Source organism: Onychomys torridus, chromosome 21, assembly GCF_903995425.1.
Source record: "Onychomys torridus chromosome 21, mOncTor1.1, whole genome shotgun sequence".
Lineage (NCBI taxonomy): Eukaryota > Metazoa > Chordata > Mammalia > Rodentia > Cricetidae > Onychomys > Onychomys torridus.
In genome coordinates this window covers 22688898-22705279 of record NC_050463.1, presented here as the reverse complement: position 1 = coordinate 22705279, position 16382 = coordinate 22688898, and the positions used below count along the sequence as shown (strand labels likewise).

The 16382-nt window shown below is 40.7% G+C and overlaps 1 protein-coding gene across 1 annotated transcript in view; it reads right to left on the bottom strand.

Moving 5' to 3' along the window:
- Slc8a1 (solute carrier family 8 member A1) overlaps positions 1-16382 on the bottom strand; it is a 310778-nt gene that overhangs the window by 55829 nt on the left and 238567 nt on the right. Inside the window, exons 3-7 of the mRNA XM_036170508.1 lie at positions 16068-16174; positions 12712-12732; positions 11993-12010; positions 11869-11883; positions 8029-8097 (exon numbers count right to left, since the gene is read on the bottom strand). Coding sequence (XP_036026401.1) covers positions 8029-8097; positions 11869-11883; positions 11993-12010; positions 12712-12732; positions 16068-16174 — 230 coding nt within the window. The remainder of the gene's footprint in view (positions 1-8028; positions 8098-11868; positions 11884-11992; positions 12011-12711; positions 12733-16067; positions 16175-16382) is intronic.

The following is a 16382-nucleotide window of genomic DNA, read 5'->3' as shown; positions in this document are numbered from 1 at the left end:
CGATTTTTGTAATAGGCAATTTAAGAGAAAAACAGCCCAACAAGACAATATTCTTTTCTTAAAAAAAAAAAAATCAGCTAACACCTATCCAGGGGCCAGAAAATAATTGCTCTGCATCCTGTCTCCTATTCTTGTACCCCACTGTGGCTGTCCAGCCTGCCTTGTTAGAAAATGATTAGGGGAAGCTGCTAGGTTCTTCATTTTTGCCTGCTCCCATTGGCAGTTTTTAAATGGATGAATATTGTTGGGCCTCCATACTAGGATGACCTAGTGTGTCTCCCAGAAAGAGTTTCTGGAAATTACGGTCCTCAGTATGTTCTCACTCACTCCTACTTTTCTTCTTTCTTGGGTAGGTTCATAATTATCGGTCACGTGGCAAGGACATTTCACCAACCATGGTGACAGAGAGTGCCATTTTAAATATGAATTATTTGCACATTCAATTTGTACACACACATACTTTCTATTTACAAGGTACATACTTTTGTACTTCTGTCTGTCACGTGTATATGGATTTTGTAAAATTATAGAGTTACAGATGTTTCAAGGTGTTCTTGAAGCATAGCATATGTATAAGAGTCTATGTATATATGTATAATATATAAATACAAATATATATATAACATAAATATACATCACAAATATTTATGTATATATGTTTAATATACATATATATTTAATCTCCTAGATCTGATACTATAACAAGCTTAGTACAAACAGTGCATCTGATGTCTATGTTGACCTTTGGTCAAATGTAATGACACAACTTATTTAACATATACTCCATGGCAGATAGTCCATCTCCATTAAACTTAGACCTTTAATTTCAAATAACAGAACTTTGCAAGTTGATTGCCTAAGATAAAGGACCCATTGGGGACTCCATCAACATTTCTGTCTCCTTCCTTCATTGTTTCTGTGTCTCAAAGACAACTCATAAGGCTGCATGTTCTGTCCCTTCCATTCACAGGCCATGAAGGCCAGAGGACTTACCTAGAACAACACAGTATTTGTGGTTCTTTGACTATTTTAATTCAAGTGATCAAAGAAGGTAAGGGTTTCCAGCATAAACTGGAAACATTAAGTGATTTAAATGCAGTTTCTCTCACAAAGAGTGTGCTCCAGCTATGTGCAGAGAGAAGGGATCAGAGCTGGATAGCGACAGTGTTATCTTCTCTCCATGTCAAGTAAATGCTATTCTACCCACACAAGGCTGGTCAAGCCTACAGGGGATTCTAAGCATGAAGAATCTATCTAGATGTCACAGGGAAAGGCCGAGAGCATATAGAAGAGGCCGGCCAGTGGCTCTTGTCTGAATTTAAACAAACAACCTTACATCTAGGACCAGACACAACACAGCTTAAAGTCACAGACTTACTTTGGAAGCCTCCTGGGTTTCCTCAGGATGGGGATCAAGCCCAGAGACTCCAGGAAACACAGGAATTGATCTAGCTTGTTGCTTTTAAAAAATATTTATTTATTTTTATTTTATGTCTATTGATGTTTTGCCTGCATGTATGTGTGTGTGTGTGTGTGAGGGTGTCAGGTCCCCTGGAACTGGAATTACAGACAGTTGTGAGCTGCCATGTAGGTGCTAGGAATGGAATCCAGGTCCTCTGGAAGAGAAGCCAGTGCTCTTAACTGCTGAGCCATCTCTCCAGCCTGATCTCGTTTGTGTTTGAAGATTGACTTTTCTTTCTAGTCAGTCAGTCTATAAGTTTTAGGCTTGCACATTCTTTTTCAAAGCCTCAACTTCACAATCCTGTATCCGAGACCAAAAGACTTATCCATTGTAAATCTCTTCTCCTGTATCACTTCGTCTGACTTGCTACCAGTTATTCCATGACTAAAGGAGTCACATAGGACCAAGCTCGACACTTGCTGGGCATAGCCTGGCAAAGACGAAGTTCCATAGCCAGCTGTCCTTTGCCACTATGTGGTACTAAACAGCTAGGTCGCCATCTGAGTCTCGGGATGCTCAATTGTGCTGCTCAAAGCGCAGCTGTGATGAGCAGAGACAATGTGTATAAAGCCTGGGACAGTCGACAGTCAAATAAGTGAGAATGAATGCTATTCAAGCTGAGTAAGCCACCCTTTAACTGGCCTTTGGTGGACTTTATTCAAGACAAACAACTATACCAACCCTCTCTCATGAAGTTAGTTCCTTTGATTTTAGGCAAAGGGTATTTAAGAATCTTCGCAGTGTGTGAGAAATAAGTACAAAACGACGTGTCCTCTTTTCTAGTCACTTTCTCCAGCTGAGGCTGCATCAAACCCGGGCAAGCAGGGTTGTTTTCACATACACGGGTAGGATTTGAGGGGGACCTGGCATCAGCACATGTTGCACTGAGAATGTCCTCATGGTGCTATTCGATGACAAGGGCTGCTGGGAAGATCTCTGCTCCGGCCAGACTGCCTGGAAGTCTCTTGAAACTCATTTGAGGTTTCGTTTTTTATTATTTAAGACTTTTGAAGTGGACCAGTCTTCAGGCTGACGGATTACTTAAGTCCATTACCGTCTGGGGGCACTGCTGAGTTGGCAGCTTTGGAAATTCAACACTTTGCTTTCATTGAGAACCCTCCCAATCCACCCAGCATGTATGGGCAAAGTACTGGCAAAACATTGGAAACAGCAGCATCCGGTACACTGTGCTTGCCTCCAGGTGCATTGCGCTATCTCCTGATTCGATCCATCCACTGTGACCTGCTTCGGGCTGGACCCAGCAATTGCTTGAGCTAAACTGGGCTTAGATTGAATGGTTTCTCTTATACATTGAAGTTTCCCCTGGCCTTACAGAATGCCAGTCAGAGCATGAACACCGCTGAATCTTTATCATCTCAGTTAGTTTCCTCTGAGGCAAACCCAGGACTGTCCCCTCCTCCTTTCCCTACTGGGAGGAGAGACATGGAGTATGCTGCTACTGTTCTGAAAGTTTAATCTGGGCAAGCCAGGTGTGTGGGCAGGGTGTGCTTTTCCATCGCCCTAAATCAGGTAGGACACAAAGCCCAGTGTTACCAGGCATACTGGAGGGATGGGATGGTCTCTGAATGAGTTCCCAGGTCTCAGTATGGGATGGTACCTTAGCGCTAGCCTGGTCTTGCCCTTGAATTCCTCTACTTATGAGACTCAAAATCAGAAAAATTACATATTTGGTCAAGGATATGCCCAGAGGTTGAACCAAGTCAGCCAGAAGGATGTTCTTTTGGGTCATTTTGAGAGCTCGCTCTCTCTCTCTCTCTCTCTCTCTCTCTCTGTGTGTTTCTTTTTATTGTGAAAATGCTAATAGGTGCTATGTGAGATATAAAAGAATTACGTTTAAAAGGAATTTCAGAAAACTCTTTACTTTTGCTTTTTTTAAAGTTATCAATGAAATAAAGGCATTAAAAAAAAACAACCAAATCTCACAGATTATCAGGCAGTAGGAGCCCATGGGTATGAGTAGAAAACAAATGCTTCCCTCTGCCCTTTGGGAATTGATGAGGATCCTCCCCAAAGAACTGTGAACTAGATTGTAAAGAGACAAGTATTGTAGAAAACATTTTATGTTGCAAGCTGTGGTTCTGGTACCCAGACGGTAGCACATGTGCCATTGTATGAAGGTATTTTGCATACCTGTGTCTGTGTGTGCCTGCATCTCTTGCATCTCTGCGTGTCTGTGTAAACCTATGCCTGTCTGTGTGTCTGTGTATGGATGCTTATGTTTGTGTGTATTAGTTACTTCCCAGATAGCCAATTTTGGTACCCAAATTTATAACTGGAAATGTGCCTTGTCTTAACTAATACGGTGGTGAGTTCATGAATCAGGCATACTTTTCTCCATTTTACATATGAGGGGACAGAGATGGGGGTGGGGCTGTATGTGTGCGCACCGCCCCCCCCCCAAAAAAAATAATCTGCTGAGTCACCCAGGGAGTTTTTGAAGGGCAGACTCACAAGCCTCCATCTGTCTGCAGGGCTGGGTTTTGCTCTGACTTCCCACACCCTTCCTTAGCCAGCCAGAGGCTGAAGTGATGAATTAACACCATGGAGGCTGTGGATACCACAGGAGCATCCTGGCGGTCTTTACCCAGCTAGGTCTGCCCTCTATGCTGGTCTTCCTGTTTCCCCTGTATCTGACTGACACTTGATTCTTAAGGTCAACACAAAGGGGCTGCTCTGGGTGGGAGGACATAAGGAGGAAGGGAGAATTGCGGGTGTGTGTGGGGGTGGGGTGGGGGTGTGTGGGGTGTGGGGTGGGGAGACTCAAATTAGATAGGCGGTAAGTGCCGGCGTCATTGAGAAGTACATGTGTGGACACATCCTAAAAGCACCTGGTGGGACTGGGCTCGCCTTGAAATGCTCTGACAGTTCTTTAATGTTTGACTGCTGCACACTGTGGCTTCAGGTCTCCCGCCCAGGAAGCAGCAGAAGGAGAATTGCTGGAACATGACCTTCTAATCCCTTCCTAATCTCCTGAGTCTCGTGAGTCCCTCAGCTCTTCAAACACTCAACTGTGAGAACTTGGGCGAGCAAACACATCATTACGGCCATAGGTAGCCCAGGCATGGAGCTGTGCAGTTCAGGCCAAGTGGGGAACAACATCATGAGCTAGTTTACTTTGAAACCAGTTTTGATAGAGTTGAGAGAGAGAGAGAGAGAGAGAGAGAGAGAGAGAGAGAGAGAGAGAGAGAGAGAAGGCCAAATCCCATTTACAAAATTATTACTTTTGTTTAGCAAGACACATAGATTCAATTTTGCACAGAAAATTGCTTGGGAGAAAAAGACTCTCGGCAGAGCCCTTCAAAGACAATTTAATATTTTTAATAAGGAAAATCTCTCTGATTCTCAACTATTTAAGCCATGAAATCTTAAAAATCCAATGAAAGTCTGCCTTCAATAAATGCTGCTTTACAAATTTTATTATCTGTTTAACAACCTGAGAGTATTAACATTCCCTAGGCACTTAAATTCAGTTATAATTACAAAAATTGCACTCTGAAAACTGTCTTTCATGTAATTTAATGTAATTCAGTGCCTATAAACTACGTGTTTATTTTTCAGGTCTTCTTTATCTCAAAACTGTAAATAAGGTCAATTAGCCCAGGAAATGCCAAGTTTCTAAACATCGCCTGTCTCTAAGCAGTCATTTAGATACACACACACACACACACACACACACACACACACACACACACACACGACACACATGCACATGCATACACATATAAACCCATAATGAACTATCTCTCTCAAACATGTAAATTATAATCTGATTAACATTCAACCTTAATAAAAATCTCATAAGAAGCTGAAGTGTGGATATCTCATCTTAACAGATTTGATATTCACATAAAGAAAGGCTAGGGACCTTGCTGTACTCTTACTCCAAAGCACAGGCTTACCCATCATGCAATCACCAAGAAATGCTCCTATGCCTTCGTTTAGTTATATTTAAGGCCCTTCTTCCATTAGTTCACCAACTGACAACTGGGATTTAGTAAATATCATTCAATTCCTTGGTATTTATTGTGTGCTGAACATGAACAGATTCATGTGGCTTCAGGATTATTTTAAATTGTCTTTACATACAAATACCTAGTCTGTTGACCCACAGAGCTAGGATATACCTCAACACTCTTTGGATTCTCTTTACTTGTGTCTAGCACAATGTATGGAATGTCGAAAAATTACTCAACTATTTGTTATGAGATTCTTAAGTTACCGTTATTTTTCATCTGCTCATTTTTTTTTTTAATAAAAGGACCATCCATTATTTAAACACATGGTATGCCCTCTTAGAATATGTCAGCACAGACACAGTCCTCTTCTTTCTCCAGCTATCTTCCAGAAACTTCTGGTGTAGTGGGAAAAGAGACACATGAATGAAAAACTAGAACCAGTGTGGCAGTGACTGAGGGCCCAGAGCCTTCTGGGAGAAATTTTTTTTTTTTTTTTTTTTGTTGCCTACAGTAGGTATGGAAAGCATCAGGACAGAGGATCTAATGGCAGCTATCTTGGAAGCAGGTAGAGAGCTTGCCAGGTGGATACGATGGTAAGGATGACTAGGAAGTGTAGAGATGAGTGGTCGTAGTTCAGAGATGGGCACCGCATCATGGAAAGGTCAGGGCTATTTTCATTCGATGACCATTATGTACACCTAAGAGATGGTTACAGTTATGTGTACCTGAGAAGTGGCATGTGGAAAAATCGTATGGCTGATCTACAACAGTACTGATATATGAGCAGTTACAGTGTAGGGTTTTGATGGTGGCAAAGAAGAGAGTGGGTTTTTTTTTAGTGTTCTCCTTAGGTGTGCCTTTTATTACACAGGGAAATGGTTTAACAGCATTTTTTTTTCAGGATCAATTACTATACTTGTTTCTTTTTCTCTTTAAACAAATGGAACAAAGGCAGATTATTTTATTGTAGCCTAGGTCCCTTTATTTCCTTATGTATGCAGGGTGACAACATGATGGAGTTTTGGTGTTATTTCTTAGAGAATATTAATTCTCTCTGTGTGCTATTCTCGGTCTGTCTATCTGTCTATCTATCTATCTATCTATCTATCTATCTATCTATCTATCATCTACCTATACTTATAAAGCTCACCAGTATAATTGTGACATTGTATATTTTATATATGTTGTATATTCTATTTATCATCTATCTATCTATCTATCTATCTATCTATCTATCTATCATCTACCTATACTTATAAAGCTCACCAGTATAATTGTGACATTGTATATTTTATATATGTTGTATATTCTATTTATCATCTATCTGTCTATCTATCTATCTATCTATCTATCTATCTATCTATCTATCTATTCTATATACAATGTCACAATCTTGACCCACCAAAACAACTTGGAGATCCTGTGCCTTATCAGCAACCATGGCTACAAGCCAATGTTGAAGGAACACAGGGAATCCCTGAGATAAAATCACCAGAGTAGGAGGGTCTTTGTTCTTTACTGGTGGACTTTTATAAACAACAATAAAATCATTAGCTTTAGGTACCTGAGTTCTAGAAACAGATGGATTATGTAAAGCTGCTTCCAATGTTTCTGGTTGAAGCTGGATCTTGAAACAGCATTATGGCGAAGAAGGGGTGAGAGTGGGATATTCCTTTAAGAGGACACTATCACCCACATGGCTAGTTCAATACAGAGAAGTCTGTACACAAGGAGCCAACATCATAGTTTTCTTTTTTATTGTTGTTGTTTTGTTTTAATCCCAATAAACAACATAGAACACTGAAAGTGAGGGAAAGTCCAGTGATGGGAAAATCTCCTTGGGATTATTCTGACACTTTGTTCAGAACTATACAGACAAGCCTGAAAACACAGGTCTCTTAACAATGTTTCAGCTCTAGCTGGCCTCTCTGATTAGAACCTAGGACGATTTCTATTTTTCGTCCCTTCAGGAATACCCTGAGAAAAATCTGACGTTGGATCTTAGAATTGTGCTTGTTGGGTGGAGGTATGGTTTGTGAGGGTGAGGCGGACCCACAGGGTCAGGTATTTCCCCGATGAAGGTCAGTGACAGGCAGCAGTAATGACTGAAGGAGGGGTGACTGCTGTCCTCAGCTACAGACTCTGCTAGGAGCTGACTAGCAAGCTGTAAAGCCTCGGGAGAACCGCAAGAGCTGTGTGATCCTTGCGTTGTCCTGCCAACCTTCCTGTGTTTCCGTGTCCACCAGGAAAGGCACATTCTGGTGGGAAACACAACCTGTTTGGGTTTTACTTTTATTTTTAAGAATTTTCATTACACTTAGACGAAAAACTTACATGTAAAAGAGGTATTTGGAAGAAATCTGAAACATTGAAATCTGAGAGAAAGAAGGCATTGGGTCAACCTCTTTGTAGGTTCATATGATCTCTCCATACTGCCTTCAGTTTTTGATCATTCAAGGTATCCCAGCTGTCAGAGAAGTCACTCGTTAATCAGCAATACTTTAGAAGGCCCAGGGGCTGACATCTATGAATCTTACAAAGAATATACCTGAAAGCCATGGTTTTCAAGGACCACAGGGGAACAAGTACCTGAAAAGGTGATTACAGTGGAGGGAAGCGGATGATCTCTAGCATGAACCTTCCTGAAGAGAGGTTGGCCTAGCAAAAGGACAGGCAGAAAATCAGCAGGATGGATCACATTGCTTCGCTATCAGTGCCTTTTGAAATTAGTAAGCTAAAAACAATAACCCAGATGCACACACACAAGCCATGTTAGTGGGGCCGGTTATAGGTCATCCCCTGGAGGCTACAAGGAGGAATTCTGGTGGTTACTCATAGAGATTACCACCCACCCATGGGGGCAAATGTTCCATAAGCCAAACCAAATCATGCTTGATTAAGTTTGATGGATGAGATAATGGACCTCTTTCTTTGCGGTAAGAGGTAGACCCAGTACAGGAAGTGCTTGAAATGGATGAGCCAGGTCCTTCAATTACTGATTCCAGAGGTATCATAAAACAACAGAAAGCACTTGGTATAATGACTTGCACTCTGATTTTTGAAGCCTATTAGTGGCATCTATACAGCCCCCAGTAGGCTATCATTTCTGCTTTCCCACATATCAAACACAGGTAGTATCTACTCCATTTATGTCACAGGTTTCTTTGAAGGATAGGGAGTAGATAACCATGTGAAGGTGCTCACTACATCCATTTCCTGTGCAGACTGGAAAGTGTCATATATGCTTCCGTAGAATAAGGGCACGTCATTGTCACCCAGCAGTTTCCACTGACCAGGCCTAAGGATTTCATTGAACTTCTCCTTCAGCTGGTTGGCCAGGTCCACCTGCTAATTTTGCCTACAAATACCCACTGAGAATTAAACTGAGAGTCTTTGAGATTTGGACTCAGGGCCGGCTCTGCCACTTGTTTTCCATTTAAATGTGGGCAAGACCTTTTGCCTCATGGAGGCGCAGTTTTATCAGTTGTAAAATGAGGCAAACTTTGATGGAGGGGCTTTGCTCCTCTAACCCATACTTTGGGGTGGTGGAAGTGTTCCCAAGTGTCAGGATTCTCAAAGTTTGGCCCATTTACATAGACATGCATCTTAAGTCTGTTACAAGACTGCAAAATGATTGGAAGAGCAATGTTAAAGAAATATATTGAGTGTCATGTAAGTTGAGTGAGAGCTATAGATAGATGCATGTCTTAGAAGTTTTCGGGGAAACAAATACACAGATTTAGCCAGGATTCTGAATTTTATTTAAAAAATCATTATCTGTGTAATCTAATTTTCCCTTTTGGGAATTTCCCTTTATGTTTCCTTTGACTAACATTCCTAATGATGGCTTTTTATAAGCTACAGTTGTGCTTTAGACTGATAAAGGTTTCAATGGATAATGTAAAAATGAAGGGAGGAGGAAATGGTTTGCACTATTGGACCAGCCAAAGGACAGGGCTAGTGTTAGGATAATCATCCCAGGGCATTTGTATGAATGGTTTGGGGTAGATTAATCTTTTTGAAACTTTTTTTTTTACTTCCTGTAAGTGTGCACAATAAAGTCCAAAAGAATGGTGATAAAATATTTCATTATAAACTCTAATGAGTTATAATGTTGTCATAAAGCCATAAGGTCAGAGGGGAATGAAATCATAGATTTAAACACAGTGAGACAAGGGCTAGAACAGCAGGTGAAGACTTGCAAATTTCAAAGGCACCTCCAGCATTCAATGTCTGTTACTAACTAGGTCTCTAAATTATTGGTGTGAGGCTATGGACCAAATGGATTTTTTTTTTAAAGTTTCCATATATACTGTTTCCAAATTCCACATGCATACTCATCGGTGCAAGTCCATGTAAAACCTGCAGGCTAAGTCCAAAGGCTACATTAATTCTTCTCTTCTTCCTTGTACCTCAAAGCCTGAACTTCAAAGCCTCAATGTTACTTCAAAGAGAACTCTTGAGGCTTTATTGCTGCTGCTCACTGTACAGACCGTAAGTTGCAGAAGTTTCTTAGAGGCATCAGTAGCAACTGAACCCTGGGATTTCTGGTTTTATGGGAGAAGGAAGATATGAAGTTAGACAGTATCCAGATAAGTAACAATGAGGCCAAGGTAGAAATTTCCAGGAGGAGTTCTGGAATAGTCTCCCATTCTAACTGCATTGGTGCCTATATTGGGAGATGTCAACAATGGAGAGACATCTAATTTTGGTTAAAGTTTTGTCCATAGGGAGGACCCAGTGAACTACTCATAATGTAGAAACTTTCTGTATCATGTTGGATGCAGGATATGGCCAAGGCAGGAAATGCTGATATGAGGGATATGGGAAACTTTATGGAAAGGATATGTAAGAAAAGAAAATGAGGATTCTACTACCTGAGATACTAAAAGGGAGGACGGTTCAAATGGCATGGAAAGAAAGCCTTAGAAATGGCATCCTCACACATGTAATGCAGGATAGCCAAAGACATATATGCACTTAATAAGGTACTCTGGTCTGACACTGTGAAAAGTTTGCACAAAATGTAAGCTTGCATAGAATGTAAGGAATGGCTATAGAGTATGATATTTCTAGAGACTATGGTTGACTTTAGAAAAATAATCCACAAAGCTGTGAAGGTTGAGAGGCCAAATTTTCAACTCACTCATGGGAAGCTGTTCATCTGGACAGAATCAGAGTATTTTCAAGATGACATCAGTGATCTCAAATGTTGCAATTGGAAAAAGTAGTAAATATATATACTCCTGTCCTTAGAGGCATGGACAAGGACAAGCCCTGGGGGGCAGAATTCTGAAAATCTGACTTAGGAGAGGCTCAGCTGATTGACAGTCAGAGATTTCTGTAAAAAGACTACTCTGTTTACCAGTTTTAAGTTTTTCTAATTTCTATGTCTCTGAGAATCTACTAGTCATTCTATCATTTATTGATGTGTCTAGAGATGAGTTGGGAGCATCCATCCATATAGAACTGCCATAGCTGGAAAGTTCCTCTCTGGGCAGAATCACTTTGGTACCCACTGTCCATGAGTTAATACTAACAGTGGTTGAGATCAACTCCCATGCCTATTGCAGTGTTTTAATTACTAGAAATTTTGGTAGTAGTTCCTTCTAAATATTTTTCTAGCACTCTGATTTAGTATTTGTATGATATATTGGAGATTTTTGGTATTTGCCTAACATATTGCAAAAGGCCATGGAAGAAGTGGGTCACTAGAGACCTTTTAAACCTGCAGCTTCAGACAAGTTAGAGCCATTGCTGGGTAGTCACCCTCCTCTCTAAATCTGCAGAAACAAGTCTGAAAACGTGAGAAGGTATGCAGAATCAAAAGATGCTGCAATTAGGGATGATTTCCACCTGTGCATAAGGAACTTGCTGTAGAGATGGTAGAATTTTGAAAGTAAGGGCTTCAAGCTTTCTCATTAGGATCTTGAATGCTTATGTGGGGTTTTGTAATGCATCTCAAGTAGCAGAAATAGTTCGTTACCATGCTTTTAGCACTAAAGCAAAGTGCCCAAAGAAGGGTTTAGATTGTTAGCCTCTTCTAATGTGGCATTATCTACTTTTAGGATCCTGATCATCCTCTGCTGTGAAGTTTGTGTGGGTCTCATATCCACCATCTGAGACCAGCAAGCTTGTCATACTCTGGAGCCCTGTGCAAAGTCTATCAGAGTACACTGCAAATTCTCTGTGCTATGTGGGCACCTGTAGATTAGTATCAAAATACGAACAGTTAGAGTCTCTCCCTGAGAGCCTTCTTACAAATAAATACAACACACACACAGGCTGTTGTTAATTTGTAAAAATGTTAATTCATAAAATGAACAAGAGGATAGTTGGGCCACAGTTAAGCATTAATTCAGGTCATATTTGGTTTGGTATTTAGGCTACTTGGGCAAAAATAGGAACTTTTAAAAGGCATTATCTTACCAGACTGGTATTTTCCTTAAGTAAAAAGAAATAAAACAAGAAAAAAACATATATTTTTTAAACAATGTAATATATTGACGGTAACAGTAAAAATTAGGCAGTATTAGACTTGAAAGGTTCGTACCTGATAGTGTGAAGCCACCTAAAAAAGAAAGAAAAACAGAAAAAAAATATCAAAATTTAATTTACAATACAAATAACAAGTACTAGTAACATAATATGTTTGATAACCCACCTGAGTTATGAAAACTTGCCAGATTTATGATTAAGACGGATATGAAAAGTCCAGTCATAACTGAACACATTCTTTTAGGATCATGCAATTTAGTACCCAATCATAGTTATTGTAGATACTAAATGCTTCTTTCCTGGGTGCCAATGAGGCACCTTTGATCCCATCTTTGTAAGACATATTTTTTGAAGTCTCTCCTCTGTTTACTGATGGTGGGACTTATTAAATGAACTGCAATCAAATAAGTCCCAAGCGTCCCTTTCTCCATTACCCCTGCTGCCATTCTGTACTGAAGTCAGGGGCATTAGGAAAAAAATTTTTTTTTTTTTTTTCAGATGGGTTCTGAGGTCAGCAAGTTCTCAGAAAGTGAGATTGTATTCCCCCAAGGCCAATCGTAGTTCTTACAGTCTTGGCCTTTTTAAGTTTATATACACTAAATTAAGAAATGTGATATGATTGATCTGGCCTCGACTAAAATGAGGCCACTAGTCTGAAATGAAAATCTGGCCCAGCCACAGATAGAGATACAATCAAGAGTTGGGGTATTATCTCAGAGAAGTGGGAAATAACCTATGAAAATGGAAAGGAAATGCGAGAAATGGAATGCTTACCAAGCTCATTCAATAACAGGGCTGTGAAGGAAACAGACAGAGACAAACACACAATAAGAGACCACATGAATAATGAGAGAGGAATATTAGCAGAAAGAAATCCAGGTAGTTCTGACTAGCATGGGGAAACCATTGCTTATTTAAAAAAAAAAAAAAATCTGTCTATCTCAAGGGAACACATTGTTGGGGACATTTCCAAATAAATGATCCCAACAGGAATATTTGGGTGAGATTGAAAAAAAAAATCACCTTATAGTGTCATCTCTATGTATCTCATGAGATATTTCTCCCACAGCTGTTGACAGTGCGTACAAAATCTACTGTGGATATTGGAGAAGGTAATCTTGAACTCCGTTTGGAGGTGGGCTTCTTCCAATAAATATTGCCTGAGAGCTAATGTTTGGAAGTCTTAAATGACTCAAGACCTCAGCTACCTTCCACGAGAACAGGTAAAAGTCCCCAGAAAAAAAAAATCCATTAGCCTGCCTACCTGGAAGGAGATTTTGGCTCAGGTGAAGCTCTCTCTGCATATTTTATTTGGAAGATACTTTGACTCCTTCAGAATTGTTTATGCTTTTTAAAGTCTCAAATTTTTGGAGGCCCTAAATGGACATTTATTTGTGTTGTCTTTATCAGTAACTTCTACACATTAATAAGTGGACCAGAATGTTTTCTAGTGGATGTGTAACTCAGAGAAATTGACAGGATGAGGAATGTAGGCCAAGATACAATGTAGCTTTTTAAATTATGTTCTTTAAATACAGTTGGCACCATAGCACTTCATTTGAATAAAAGTTAACTTGCTAAGCAAGTCAAATGAAAGACCTCCTGGGCTGTCACAGAAATACTACAAGTGCTTGTTTTCAGCCTGGTTTTCCCTGCATCATGGTAGTGGAACCAGAAAGAACCTAGGAAAACAAGTCAGTAAGTTGATTCATACTGAGAAGAACTCATTTGGCTGGTACAACACAGGATAGCACCTCAAGGAATTTTAATTTGCTTCTATATGATGGCATATTTTTACCAAAATGACAACCAGAAGAGCTGAATCCAAGACACTCCTCCTTGAGATAAAAGACAGTTCTCTGGAGGAATACATTCAGCACTAAATGCTCCTTTCCTGGGTGCCAATGAGGCACCTTTGATCCCATCTTTGTAAGACATATTTTCTGACGTCTCTCCTCTGTTTACTGACTGTAGGAATTATTAAAGAGCTGCATTCAAATGAGTCCCAAGTGTCCCTTTCTCCATCACTCCTGCTGCCATTCTGTACTGAAGTCAGGGACATTAGGAAACAAAAAATTTTTTTCCGATGGGCTCTGAGGTCAGTGAGTTCTCAGAAAGTGAGATTGTATTTCCCCAAATGCCAAGCCTACACAGGAATTGGTCATATATATTGCATTTCTTGCCCTCCATTTAAAAATTTAAATAAAATTCTCCTTCTGTCTTGTGAAATAGCATCTCTTGTAAAGGAGGGAAGAGTTAGGGAACATAATGGGCTTCCATTTGCAAATGTTTTCTAAGACTGTGAGACCCAACAAAACCTAATGATGAAATTCTCAAAGAATTAACAAAAATGTCATTAAAAATCTAGTTATAAAGATAGTACTGCACAATTTGTCTTGTTACTGTTGATATTAAAATTGTGTTAATTCTGTAAGTATCAAAAGATTTTGGATCACGGGTAGGATTAGTGTAAGTCAGGGTTAAATGTTGACAAGGGGCCATGTCCTTTAGCTACTGAAAACTGACTTCATACATATGACTGTGGTTTCATATGTATGGTACTTTATTTGTTAGAGTTTTATTATTATGATGATTGTTATTACTACTACTACTATTATTAATGAGATAGGGTCTTGCTATGTAGTTCAGGCTGCCCTTGAACTCTCAATCTTTCCCCTTTGGTCTCCCAAGTACTTGAGTCCCAGGCATGTGCCATCATGTCTAATTTCACGGTTTCTCCTAAACCAGGTATTTGATGATATGGAAAATACCAAACCAAAATAAGTAAATTAGCTTATTGACAGCGTGAGTCTTAAGACTCCTTGCTCCTATTAATTGCTTTCTTAAAAGCTGGGCCTGGGCAGATTGGCACACACCTCTCAGGACTTTGGAAGTAGAGCTAGGAGGGTCAGGAGTTCTGGGTCATCCTCAGCTACATGAGACCTTGTCTCCAAAAATGAAAAGTCATCAAAACAAAACAAAATCTTCTCAAACCAGATTTCCTAAGAAGCCTGACTACTTAATTTCCTGCAATTTTCTTATAAATTGCTATTCGATCCTTGTACTCTTCATCTACTATGAACTTTTAGGTGGGTTTTCTTGTCCTTTTCCTTTCAGACAAGATACGTCCGGTTTTATCACTAGCACTTTAAGGGGGGAAGGAACCTTTGTAACCACGTTTTAAGTGGTTCTGAAGCTTCCATGAATGGTGGAGCATGTTCTCTCATCTCCTCATCTCTGAGCTGCAGAAATGCTTCCAGTATTTCTTAATATTTAGCAAATCTGGTTGCAAGCTAGGTTAGTTGGCCCTTCCCGAAGAAAACGGGAATTGCTTGGTGAACTCATGGGAGGAGGGAAAGGGACCCGCTAAGCTTCAAAGGCAATGGAGTTTAGTACTCAAAGCCGAGGAGGAGGAGAGAGCACAGTGTAGTTCAGAGTAGGGAGACACAGAGAAGGGAGAAGGCTGCAATTTCTCGCTGGTATGCCTTTGAATAGTCCCACACCTTTCGTGCCTCTTCTCATCCATTTTGGTTCCTCAAGCACAAGGGAGAAACTGCACTCTTTCTCATATTCCTCACGATCAAATATTCTAATGGTAATGATCTTCCTGTGGGGACACAAGACAAAGGCAAAACGGATGGTTGGAGTCACACGCTCATGCTCTAGATGTCCACCAAGCCGAATGTTATTGTGATGTTACGGAGGGAGAAACCGGCAGCACATGACCTCCGGGCCTATGTAAAAGGGCATCTCGGGCGCTCCTCCCTGGCCTCCATGGGGGGTGTGTCTGTGATAATGGAACACTTGTGTGAATCCGTCTGCGTCTTCCGCGATTCAGAAAGCTGGCTTAGAATTTGGAGATTGGGTACTATCTGTGCCAATTTCCCCAGCGCTGGGGGGGCTTGATTGAGTGTGCCCCCAAATTAACTTTGGGACCCACGAGGTGCACGGTGGCCGTGACTGGCTGATGCAGCGGCAGTTCCGGCTCCCGGCGGCCAGGGTGAGAGCTGTGCCCTGTTACACAGTGGAGGCATGTGTGCATTGTTAAGTCATGTTCTGAGGAGTGCAGGCGTCCAGGGAGGCACAGGCCAGCGGAAGCTGTCGGACTCCGCCCTGGAGCGGCTCCCCACCTTTTTTCTCACTCATCTCCACCAGGCGGGGCTCTCCAATCTCAATGAAGAAGGTCTTGTTTTTCTCATACTCCTCATCATCAATTACCTTGACTGCAATTGTTTTGCTGAAACAGAGAAGAATAGAGGTTGACGGACAGGGAGAGAGGCAAGCAGAGGAACAGAGGCAAGAGGAGAAAGCAAGGTTAGAGAAGTCACTGAAAACGTTAAGTTCCTTGTCCAGGGCCACAGGATTAACTTGGGCAAAGTACAGTTCTCAACGTTAATAAGCTTGTGATCGGCATGAGAAAGAAAAGCGGAAAAAATACAGACTAT